Consider the following 13783-nt stretch of genomic DNA (forward strand, 5'->3'; position numbering starts at 1 on the left):
AATATTCTTGTATCCTATTTCTAAATCACAAAACCAAATATACATATTTCTCAAAAAAAAAAACTTTCCTAAAATAGAAGTTTTTTTAAGAAAATATTTTTAAAATACAACATATTGATGAAAATTCTTAAAGAATACTCATCTATCACAAATATTCTTGTTATCCTAATTTCTAAATCACAAAACCCAATATACAATATTTCTCAAAAAAATGAAACTTTCCTAAAATAGAAGTTTTTAAGAAATTTTTTAAAATACAACATATTGATGAAAAATTCTTAAAATACTCATCTATCCACAAATATTCTTGTTATCCTAATTTCTAAATCACAAACCCAAATCTACAATATTTCTCAAAAAATGAAAACTTTCCTAAAATAGAAGTTTTTAAGAAAATTATTTTAAAATACAACATATTGATGAAAAATTCTTAAAGAATACTCATCTATCCACAAATATTCTTGTTATCCTAATTTCTAAATCACAAAACCCAAATATACAATATTTCTCAAAAAAATGAAAACTTTCCTAAAATAGAAGTTTTTAAGAAAATATTTTAAAATACAACATATTGATGAAAAATTCTTAAGAATACTCATCTATCCACAAATATTCTTGTTATCCTAATTTCTAAATCACAAAACCCAAATCTACAATATTTCTCAAAAAATGAAAACTTTCCTAAAATAGAAGTTTTTAAGAAAATTATTTTAAAATACAACATATTGATGAAAAATTCTTAAAGAATACTCATCTATCCACAAATATTCTTGTTATCCTAATTTCTAAATCACAAACCCAAATATACAATATTTCTCAAAAATAAAACTTTCCTAAAATAGAAGTTTTTAAGAAATTATTTTAAATACAACATATTGATGAAAATTCTTAAAGAAACTCATCTATCCACAAATATCTTGTTATCCTAATTTCTAAATCACAAAACCCAAATCTACAATATTTCTCAAAAAAAACAGAAAACTTCCTAAAATAAGTTTTAAGAAAATTATTTTAAATACAACATATTGATGAAAAATTCTAAAGAATACTCATCTATCCACAAATATTTTGTTATCCTAATTTCTAAATCACAAAACCCAAATCTACAATATTTCTCAAAAAATGAAAACTTTCCTAAAATAGAAGTTTTAAGAAATTATTTTAAAATACATATATTGATGAAAAATTCTTAAAGAATACTCATCTATCCACAAATATTCTTGTTATCCTAATTTCTAAATCACAAAACCCAAATCTACAATATTTCTCAAAAAAATGAAAACTTTCCTAAAATAGAAGTTTTAAGAAATTATTTTAAAATACAACATATTGATGAAAAATTCTTAAAGAATACTCATCTATCCACAAATATTCTTGTTATCCTAATTTCTAAATCACAAAACCCAAATCTACAATATTTCTCAAAAAAGAAACTTTCCTAAAATAGAAGTTTTTAAGAAATTATTTTAAAATACAACATATTGATGAAAATTCTTAAGAATACTCATCTATCCAAATATTCTTGTTATCCTAATTTCTAAATCACAAAACCCAAATCTACAATATTTCTCAAAAAAAGAAAACTTTCCTAAAAGAAGTTTTTAAGAAAATTATTTTAAAATACAACATATTGATGAAAAATTCTTAAAGAATACTCATCTATCCACAAATATTTTGTTATCCTAATTTCTAAATCACAAACCCAAATCTACAATATTTCTCAAAAAAACAAAAACTTTCCTAAAATAGAAGTTTTTAAGAAATTATTTTAAAATACAACATATTGATGAAAATTCTTAAGAAATACTCATCTATCCACAATATTCTTGTTATCCTAATTTCTAAATCACAAAACCCAAATCTACAATATTTCTCAAAAAATGAAAACTTTCCTAAAATAGAAGTTTTTAAGAAAATTATTTTAAAATACAACATATTGATGAAAAATTCTTAAAGAATACTCATCTATCCACAAATATTTGTTATCCTAATTTCTAAATCACAAACCCAAATCTACAATATTTCTCAAAAAAATGAAACTTTCCTAAAATAGAAGTTTTTAAGAAAATTATTTTAAAATACAACATATTGATGAAAAATTCTTAAAAAATACTCATCTATCCACAAATATTCTTGTTATCCTAATTTCTAAATCACAAACCCAAATCTACAATATTTCTCAAAAAATGAAAACTTTCCTAAAATAGAAGTTTTTAAGAAAATTATTTAAAATACAACATATTGATGAAAAATTCTTAAAAATACTCATCTATCCACAAATATTTTGTTATCCTAATTTCTAAATCACAAAACCCAAATCTACAATATTTCTCAAAAAACAGAAAACTTTCCTAAAATAGAAGTTTTTAAGAAATTATTTTAAAATACAACATATTGATGAAAAATTCTTAAAAATACTCATCTATCCACAAATATTCTTGTTATCCTAATTTCTAAATCACAAAACCCAATCTACAATATTTCTCAAAAAACAGAAAACTTTCCTAAAATAGAAGTTTTTAAGAAAATTATTTTAAAATACAACATATTGATGAAAAATTCTTAAAGAATACTCATCTATCCACAAATATATTTGTTATCCTAATTTCTAAATCACAAAACCCAAATATACAATATTTCTCAAAAAATGAAAACTTTCCTAAAATAGAAGTTTTTAAGAAAATTATTTTAAAATACAACATATTGATGAAAATTCTTAAAAAATACTCATCTATCCACAAATATTCTTGTTATCCTAATTTCTAAATCACAAAACCCAAATCTACAATATTCTCAAAAATGAAAACTTTCCTAAAATAGAAGTTTTAAGAAAATATTTTAAAATACAACATATTGATGAAAAATTCTTAAAGATACTCATCTATCCACAAATATTCTTGTTATCCTAATTTCTAAATCACAAACCCAAATCTACAATATTTCTCAAAAAACAGAAAACTTTCCTAAAATAGAAGTTTTTAAGAAAATTATTTTAAAATACAACATATTGATGAAAAATTCTTAAAGAATACTCATCTATCCACAAATATTCTTGTTATCCTAATTTCTAAATCACAAAACCCAATATACAATATTTCTCAAAAAATGAAAACTTTCCTAAAATAGAAGTTTTTAAGAAAATTATTTTAAAATACAACATATTGATGAAAAATTCTTAAAAATACTCATCTATCCACAAATATTCTTGTTATCCTAATTTCTAAATCACAAACCCAAATCTACAATATTTCTCAAAAAATGAAAACTTTCCTAAAATAGAAGTTTTTAAGAAATTATTTAAAATACAACATATTGATGAAAATTCTTAAAGAATACTCATCTATCCACAAATATTTTGTTATCCTAATTTCTAAATCACAAAACCCAAATCTACAATATTTCTCAAAAATGAAAACTTTCCTAAAATAGGTTTTTAAGAAAATTATTTTAAAATACAACATATTGATGAAAAATCTTAAAGAATACTCATCTATCCACAAATATTCTTGTTATCCTAATTTCTAAATCACAAAACCAAATCTACAATATTTCTCAAAAAAATGAAAACTTTCCTAAAATAGAAGTTTTTAAGAAATTATTTTAAAATACAACATATTGATGAAAATTCTTAAAGAATACTCATCTATCCACAAATATTCTTGTTATCCTAATTTCTAAATCACAAAACCCAATCTACAATATTTCTCAAAAAACAGAAACTTTCCTAAAATAGAAGTTTTTAAGAAAATTATTTTAAAATACAACATATTGATGAAAAATTCTTAAAGAATACTCATCTATCCACAAATATTCTTGTTATCCTAATTTCTAAATCACAAAACCCAAATCTACAATATTTCTCAAAAAAATGAAAACTTTCCTAAATAGAAGTTTTTAAGAAATTATTTTAAAATACAACATATTGATGAAAATTCTTAAAAATACTCATCTATCCACAAATATTCTTGTTATCCTAATTTCTAAATCACAAAACCCAAATCTACAATATTTCTCAAAAAAATGAAAACTTTCCTAAAATAGAAGTTTTTAAGAAAATTATTTTAAAATACAACATATTGATGAAAAATTCTTAAAGAATACTCATCTATCCACAAATATTCTTGTTATCCTAATTTAAATCACAAAACCCAAATCTACAATATTTCTCAAAAAGAAAACTTTCCTAAAATAGAAGTTTTTAAGAAATTATTTTAAAATACAACATATTGATGAAAAATTCTTAAAGAATACTCATCTATCCACAATATTCTTGTTATCCTAATTTCTAAATCACAAAACCCAAATCTACAATATTCTCAAAAAAATGAAAACTTTCCTAAAATAGAAGTTTTTAAGAAAATTATTTTAAAATACAACATATTGATGAAAAATTCTTAAGAATACTCATCTATCCACAAATATTCTTGTTATCCTAATTTCTAAATCACAAACCCAAATCTACAATATTTCTCAAAAAATGAAAACTTTCCTAAAATAGAAGTTTTTAAGAAAATTATTTAAAATACAACATATTGATGAAAAATTCTTAAAGAATACTCATCTATCCACAAATATTCTTGTTATCCTAATTTCTAAATCACAAAACCCAAATCTACAATATTTCTCAAAAAAAACAGAAAACTTTCCTAAAATAGAAGTTTTTAAGAAAATTATTTAAAATACAACATATTGATGAAAAATTCTTAAAGAATACTCATCTATCCACAAATATTCTTTGTTATCCTAATTTCTAAATCACAAAACCCAAATCTACAATATTTCTCAAAAAAATGAAAACTTTCCTAAAATAGATGTTTTAAGAAAATTATTTAAAATACAACATATTGATGAAAAATTCTTAAAGAATACTCATCTATCCACAAATATTCTTGTTATCCTAATTTCTAAATCACAAAACCCAAATCTACAATATTTCTCAAAAAATGAAAACTTTCCTAAAATAGAAGTTTTTAAGAAAATTATTTAAAATACAACATATTGATGAAAATTCTTAAAGAATACTCATCTATCCACAAATATTCTTGTTATCCTAATTTCTAAATCACAAAACCAAATCTACAATATTTCTCAAAAAATGAAAACTTTCCTAAAATAGAAGTTTTTAAGAAAATTATTTTAAAATACAACATATTGATGAAAAATTCTTAAAGAATACTCATCTATCCACAAATATTCTTGTTATCCTAATTTCTAAATCACAAACCCAAATCTACAATATTTCTCAAAAAACAGAAAACTTTCCTAAAATAGAAGTTTTTAAGAAAATTATTTTAAAATACAACATATTGATGAAAAATTCTTAAAGAATACTCATCTATCCACAAATATTCTTGTTATCCTAATTTCTAAATCACAAAACCCAAATATACAATATTTCTCAAAAAAATGAAAACTTTCCTAAAATAGAAGTTTTTAAGAAAATTATTTTAAAATACAACATATTGATGAAAAATTCTTAAAGAATACTCATCTATCCACAAATATTTGTTATCCTAATTTCTAAATCACAAACCCAAATCTACAATATTTCTCAAAAAAAACAGAAAACTTTCCTAAAATAGAAGTTTTTAAGAAATTATTTAAAATACAACATATTGATGAAAATTCTTAAAGAATACTCATCTATCCACAAATATTCTTGTTATCCTAATTTCTAAATCACAAAACCAAATCTACAATATTTCTCAAAAATGAAAACTTTCCTAAAATAAAGTTTTTAAGAAAATTATTTTAAAATACAACATATTGATGAAAATTCTTAAAGAATACTCATCTATCCACAAATATTTTGTTATCCTAATTTCTAAATCACAACCCAAATCTACAATATTTCTCAAAAAAATGAAAACTTTCCTAAAATAGAAGTTTTTAAGAAAATTATTTTAAAATACAACATATTGATGAAAAATTCTTAAAAAATACTCATCTATCCACAAATATTCTTGTTATCCTAATTTCTAAATCACAAAACCCAAATCTACAATATTTCTCAAAAAATGAAAACTTTCCTAAAATAGAAGTTTTTAAGAAAATTATTTTAAAATACAACATATTGATGAAAATTCTTAAAATACTCATCTATCCACAAATATTTGTTATCCTAATTTCTAAATCACAAAACCCAAATCTACAATATTTCTCAAAAAAACAAAAACTTTCCTAAAATAGAAGTTTTTAAGAAATTATTTTAAAATACAACATATTGATGAAAATTCTTAAAAAATACTCATCTATCCACAAATATTCTTGTTATCCTAATTTCTAAATCACAAAACCCAATATACAATATTTCTCAAAAAAGAAAACTTTCCTAAAATAGAAGTTTTTAAGAAAATTATTTTAAAATACAACATATTGATGAAAAATTCTTAAAGAATACTCATCTATCCACAAATATATTTGTTATCCTAATTTCTAAATCACAAAACCCAAATCTACAATATTTCTCAAAAAATGAAAACTTTCCTAAAATAGAAGTTTTAAGAAAATTATTTTAAAATACAACATATTGATGAAAAATTCTTAAAAATACTCATCTATCCACAAATATTCTTGTTATCCTAATTTCTAAATCACAAAACCAAAATACAATATTTCTCAAAAAATGAAAACTTTCCTAAAATAGATGTTTTAAGAAAATTATTTTAAAATACAACATATTGATGAAAAATTCTTAAAGAATACTCATCTATCCACAAATATTCTTGTTATCCTAATTTCTAAATCACAAAACCCAAATCTACAATATTTCTCAAAAAAACAGAAACTTTCCTAAAATAGAAGTTTTTAAGAAAATTATTTTAAAATACAACATATTGATGAAAAATTCTTAAAGAATACTCATCTATCCACAAATATATTGTTATCCTAATTTCTAAATCACAAAACCCAAATCTACAATATTTCTCAAAAAAATGAAAACTTTCCTAAAATAGAAGTTTTTAAGAAAATTATTTTAAAATACAACATATTGATGAAAAATTCTTAAAATACTCATCTATCCACAAATATTCTTGTTATCCTAATTTCTAAATCACAAAAACCCAAATCTACAATATTTCTCAAAAAAATGAAAACTTTCCTAAAATAGAAGTTTTTAAGAAAATTATTTTAAAATACAACATATTGATGAAAATTCTTAAAGAATACTCATCTATCCACAATATTCTTGTTATCCTAATTTCTAAATCACAAACCCAAATCTACAATATTTCTCAAAAAAAGAAAACTTTCCTAAAATAGAAGTTTTAAGAAAATTTTTTAAAATACAACATATTGATGAAAATTCTTAAAGAATACTCATCTATCCACAATATTCTTGTTATCCTAATTTCTAAATCACAAAACCCAAATCTACAATATTTCTCAAAAAAATGAAAACTTTCCTAAAATAGAAGTTTTTAAGAAAATTATTTTAAAATACAACATATTGATGAAAAATTCTTAAAGAATACTCATCTATCCACAAATATTCTTGTTATCCTAATTTCTAAATCACAAAACCAAATCTACAATATTTCTCAAAAAAAGAAAACTTTCCTAAAATAGAAGTTTTTAAGAAAATTATTTTAAAATACAACATATTGATGAAAAATTCTTAAAGAATACTCATCTATCCACAAATATTTTGTTATCCTAATTTCTAAATCACAAAACCCAAATCTACAATATTTCTCAAAAATGAAAACTTTCCTAAAATAGAAGTTTTTAAGAAAATTATTTTAAAATACAACATATTGATGAAAATTCTTAAAAAATACTCATCTATCCACAAATATTCTTGTTATCCTAATTTCTAAATCACAAAACCCAAATATACAATATTTCTCAAAAAAATGAAAACTTTCCTAAAATAGAAGTTTTTAAGAAAATTATTTTAAAATACAACATATTGATGAAAAATTCTTAAAGAATACTCATCTATCCACAAATATTCTTGTTATCCTAATTTCTAAATCACAAAACCCAAATCTACAATATTCTCAAAAAAATGAAAACTTTCCTAAAATAGAAGTTTTTAAGAAATTATTTTAAAATACAACATATTGATGAAAAATTCTTAAAAATACTCATCTATCCACAAATATTCTTGTTATCCTAATTTCTAAATCACAAAACCCAAATCTACAATATTTCTCAAAAAAATGAAAACTTTCCTAAAATAGAAGTTTTTAAGAAAATTATTTTAAAATACAACATATTGATGAAAAATTCTTAAAAATACTCATCTATCCACAAATATTCTTGTTATCCTAATTTCTAAATCACAAAACCCAAATCTACAATATTTCTCAAAAAAATGAAAACTTTCCTAAAATAGAAGTTTTTAAGAAAATTATTTTAAAATACAACATATTGATGAAAAATTCTTAAAGAATACTCATCTATCCACAAATATTCTTGTTATCCTAATTTCTAAATCACAAAACCCAACTACAATATTTCTCAAAAAACAGAAAACTTTCCTAAAATAGAAGTTTTTAAGAAAATTATTTTAAAATACAACATATTGATGAAAATTCTTAAAAAATACTCATCTATCCACAAATATTCTTGTTATCCTAATTTCTAAATCACAAAACCCAAATACAATATTTCTCAAAAAAATGAAAACTTTCCTAAAATAGAAGTTTTTAAGAAAATTATTTTAAAATACAACATATTGATGAAAAATTCTTAAAGAATACTCATCTATCCACAAATATTCTTGTTATCCTAATTTCTAAATCACAAAACCCAAATATACAATATTTCTCAAAAAATGAAAAACTTTCCTAAAATAGAAGTTTTTAAGAAAATTATTTTAAAATACAACATATTGATGAAAAATTCTTAAAGAATACTCATCTATCCACAAATATTTTGTTATCCTAATTTCTAAATCACAAAACCCAAATCTACAATATTTCTCAAAAAAAGAAAACTTTCCTAAAATAGAAGTTTTTAAGAAAATTATTTTAAAATACAACATATTGATGAAAAATTCTTAAAGAATACTCATCTATCCACAAATATTCTTGTTATCCTAATTTCTAAATCACAAAACCCAAATCTACAATATTTCTCAAAAATGAAAACTTTCCTAAAATAGAAGTTTTTAAGAAAATTATTTTAAAATACAACATATTGATGAAAAATTCTTAAAGAATACTCATCTATCCACAAATATTCTTGTTATCCTAATTTCTAAATCACAAAACCCAAATCTACAATATTTCTCAAAAAAAGAAAACTTTCCTAAAATAGAAGTTTTAAAGAAAATTATTTAAAATACAACATATTGATGAAAAATTCTTAAAGAATACTCATCTATCCACAAATATTCTTGTTATCCTAATTTCTAAATCACAAAACCCAAATCTACAATATTTCTCAAAAAAATGAAAACTTTCCTAAAATAGAAGTTTTTAAGAAAATTATTTTAAAATACAACATATTGATGAAAAATTCTTAAAGAATACTCATCTATCCACAAATATATTTGTTATCCTAATTTCTAAATCGCAAAACCCAAATATACAATATTTCTCAAAAAAATGAAAACTTTCCTAAAATAGAAGTTTTTAAGAAAATTATTTTAAAATACAACATATTGATGAAAAATTCTTAAAAATACTCATCTATCCACAAATATTCTTGTTATCCTAATTTCTAAATCACAAAACCCAAATATACAATATTTCTCAAAAAAATGAAAACTTTCCTAAAATAGAAGTTTTTAAGAAAATTATTTTAAAATACAACATATTGATGAAAAATTCTTAAAGAATACTCATCTATCCACAAATATATTTGTTATCCTAATTTCTAAATCACAAAACCCAAATCTACAATATTTCTCAAAAAAATGAAAACTTTCCTAAAATAGAAGTTTTTAAGAAAATTATTTTAAAATACAACATATTGATGAAAAATTCTTAAAAAATACTCATCTATCCACAAATATTCTTGTTATCCTAATTTCTAAATCACAAACCCAAATCTACAATATTTCTCAAAAAAATGAAAACTTTCCTAAAATAGAAGTTTTTAAGAAAATTATTTTAAAATACAACATATTGATGAAAAATTCTTAAAGAATACTCATCTATCCACAAATATTCTTGTTATCCTAATTTCTAAATCACAAAACCCAAATCTACAATATTTCTCAAAAAAATGAAAAACTTTCCTAAAATAGAAGTTTTTAAGAAATTATTTTAAAATACAACATATTGATGAAAAATTCTTAAAAATACTCATCTATCCACAAATATTCTTGTTATCCTAATTTCTAAATCACAAAACCCAAATATACAATATTTCTCAAAAAACAGAAAACTTTCCTAAAATAGAAGTTTTTAAGAAAATTATTTTAAAATACAACATATTGATGAAAAATTCTTAAAGAATACTCATCTATCCACAAATATATTTGTTATCCTAATTTCTAAATCACAAAACCCAAATCTACAATATTTCTCAAAAAAATGAAAACTTTCCTAAAATAGAAGTTTTTAAGAAAATTATTTTAAAATACAACATATTGATGAAAAATTCTTAAAAAATACTCATCTATCCACAAATATTCTTGTTATCCTAATTTCTAAATCACAAAACCCAAATATACAATATTTCTCAAAAAAATGAAAACTTTCCTAAAATAGAAGTTTTTAAGAAAATTATTTTAAAATACAACATATTGATGAAAAATTCTTAAAGAATACTCATCTATCCACAAATATTCTTGTTATCCTAATTTCTAAATCACAAAACCCAAATATACAATATTTCTCAAAAAAATGAAAACTTTCCTAAAATAGAAGTTTTTAAGAAAATTATTTTAAAATACAACATATTGATGAAAAATTCTTAAAGAATACTCATCTATCCACAAATATTCTTGTTATCCTAATTTCTAAATCACAAAACCCAAATCTACAATATTTCTCAAAAAAAGAAAACTTTCCTAAAATAGAAGTTTTTAAGAAAATATTTTAAAATACAACATATTGATGAAAAATTCTTAAAGAATACTCATCTATCCACAAATATTTGTTATCCTAATTTCTAAATCACAAAACCCAAATATACAATATTTCTCAAAAAAATGAAAACTTTCCTAAAATAGAAGTTTTTAAGAAAATTATTTTAAAATACAACATATTGATGAAAAATTCTTAAAAAATACTCATCTATCCACAAATATTCTTGTTATCCTAATTTCTAAATCACAAAACCCAAATATACAATATTTCTCAAAAAAATGAAAACTTTCCTAAAATAGAAGTTTTTAAGAAAATTATTTTAAAATACAACATATTGATGAAAAATTCTTAAAGAATACTCATCTATCCACAAATATTCTTGTTATCCTAATTTCTAAATCACAAAACCCAAATCTACAATATTTCTCAAAAAAAAACAGAAAACTTTCCTAAAATAGAAGTTTTTAAGAAAATTATTTTAAAATACAACATATTGATGAAAAATTCTTAAAAAATACTCATCTATCCACAAATATATTTGTTATCCTAATTTCTAAATCACAAAACCCAAATCTACAATATTTCTCAAAAAAATGAAAACTTTCCTAAAATAGATGTTTTAAGAAAATTATTTTAAAATACAATATATTGATGAAAAATTCTTAAAGAATACTCCTCTTTTTTTTTTTTTTTTGTCGTCAACTTTACAGACTCATATAGACTCTGTAAACCAAGCCGGAAGATATTGATCCATGTGAACGACGAAAGACGGCTGAATCCTAACACTGCGTGCTAGGCTATCCGCCTTTGTATTCTGCGCTCTTGGTACATGGACGATCTCTGATTGTAGGAAACTTGCTCTCAGACTTTTGATGTCTTCCAAATAACTTGCAAACGCTGGCCACTCTTCTGGTTCCGAAACCATCTTCACCAATTGAGAACAATCCGTTGCAAACGTAACCTGAGATTGACGTAAATTCCTCATACATTCCATAGCCCATAGTAGTGCTTCCATCTCCGCATGTAGAGGAGAAAGGCTAGCCCGAACATTCCTCGCCCCCAGCAACCCAGCGAAGCCTTCTAAAGTGCTGTGCCAACCCTGGCCGGAGAAAGTATCTTTCTCTTTCCAGGAACCATCTGTGAAACACCATCGTCCTGGATTTAACAGTGAAGACCTAATCTCTTCCTGTGGGACCATTCTCTGTTCATTCACTAGTTGGGCTTCAGCCCAAAGGGTTGATTCTGTTTCCGCCAATTTGAGCGTATCCCTAGGATCAATATCCAGATTACTAAAAACCTTACTATTCCTTCCTTTCCAGATATACCATAGTATCCATGCGAACTGATGATCATCTAACTGCGGAAAGACTCTCCAGAAAAGATGATCCATATTTGCAAAAAGGGATTGTGTGGGAAATGTAGTTGGATTTGATGGTATCTTTGAGAGAGCCCAAACCTGAAGTGCTGGAGGACATTCGAAAAACACATGATTTATCGATTCCTCCTCAGCTCCGCATCTTGTACAACATATATCGCCAGTTATCCCTCTCGCTTGTAAATTTTTCTTAACCGCTATACACCCTGTCACCAACTGCCAGAGAAAATGTTTAAGCTTTGGTGGACACCTGACTTTCCAGCAGAATGATTTCAAACCATCGACCGTAGGTCCAAAAAATGCTGGTGGTTTTGCTCTATCCGGGTAAACTCGTTCTACCTGATATCCCGATTTAACCGTGTATTTCCCATTTGTTGTGAAATGCCATCCATCTTTGTCCTCCAACTGATATCTACTCAGTCGTATACTCTCGATAATTTTCACATCCTGTGGATCCACTAGAGCCTGAAGTGCCTGCGAGTTCCAAATTCCCAAAGTGGGGTCTATAAGAGAAGCCACTGTGAGGTCAGGGTAAAGATTGTGTTGGTTTTTATTTGCTGGTCTCGGGCGAGTGGTTGGGAGCCAAGGATCATTCCATACAGAGATAGAAGATCCTGATCCCACCCGTTTGATTAGTCCTTTGCTAACCAGAGATCTAGCTGATGTAATACTCCGCCATCCATATGACGGAGAGTATGAGCGAATCGGTTCCAGGGGTGAGGCATTCCTGAAATATCGACCTTTAAAAACTCGAGAAAATAAAGTATTTGGCTTCTCGATCAATCGCCAAAACTGTTTACCAAGCATCGCTGTATTGAAATCAGTGATGTCTTTAAAACCCAGTCCTCCTTCCTCCTTGCTAACACATACTTTATCCCAAGATTTCCAATGCATACCTCTCGTACTTCCCCCGGGGCTCCACCAAAATTGGGCTACCGCACCTGTCAGTTTCTTTACGGTTGCCTTAGGCAATCGATAGCAAGACATCACATGATTTGGTAATGCCGTAATCACCGATTTAATAATCACCTCTTTTCCTCCTTTTGTAAAGAACTTAAAAGTCCAACCATTAACCCGTTTGTTTAGTCTATCCTGCACAAAACTAAAAACCTGAACCTTTGAACCCCCAAGATTTTCTGGTAATCCTAGATAAGTTCCCATTCCTCCATGATTCTGAATGCCCAGGATGTCTCTCATTTCCTGTCTGTTGGACTCTTCAATTTTATGTCCAAATTGGATCGAAGACTTCTCAAAATTAATGAGTTGACCTGACACCATCTCATATTCCTTTAAGATTCTGAGAATAGTTTGACATTCCTCTCTCTGGGCTTTGCAAAAGAAAAGACTATCATCCGCAAACAGTAGATGTGAAATGGAAGGACATGCTCGAGCTACCTTCATTCCTGTCAATTGTTTCCCA

The 13783-nt window shown here is 24.4% G+C and overlaps 1 protein-coding gene across 1 annotated transcript in view; it reads right to left on the reverse strand.

Annotated features, from left to right (window-relative positions):
• The window catches only part of LOC106360102 (pre-mRNA-splicing factor ATP-dependent RNA helicase DEAH10-like), a 33364-nt gene extending 19804 nt beyond the window's left edge, over nt 1–13560 (reverse strand). Inside the window, exons 1-2 of the mRNA XM_048737521.1 lie at nt 13474–13560; nt 12703–12837 (exon numbers count right to left, since the gene is read on the reverse strand). Coding sequence (XP_048593478.1) covers nt 12703–12837; nt 13474–13560 — 222 coding nt within the window. The remainder of the gene's footprint in view (nt 1–12702; nt 12838–13473) is intronic.
• Between the last annotated feature and the right edge of the window lie 223 nt (nt 13561–13783).

The sequence above is a fragment of the Brassica napus genome, chromosome A8 (genome assembly GCF_020379485.1).
Source record: "Brassica napus cultivar Da-Ae chromosome A8, Da-Ae, whole genome shotgun sequence".
NCBI lineage: Eukaryota > Viridiplantae > Streptophyta > Magnoliopsida > Brassicales > Brassicaceae > Brassica > Brassica napus.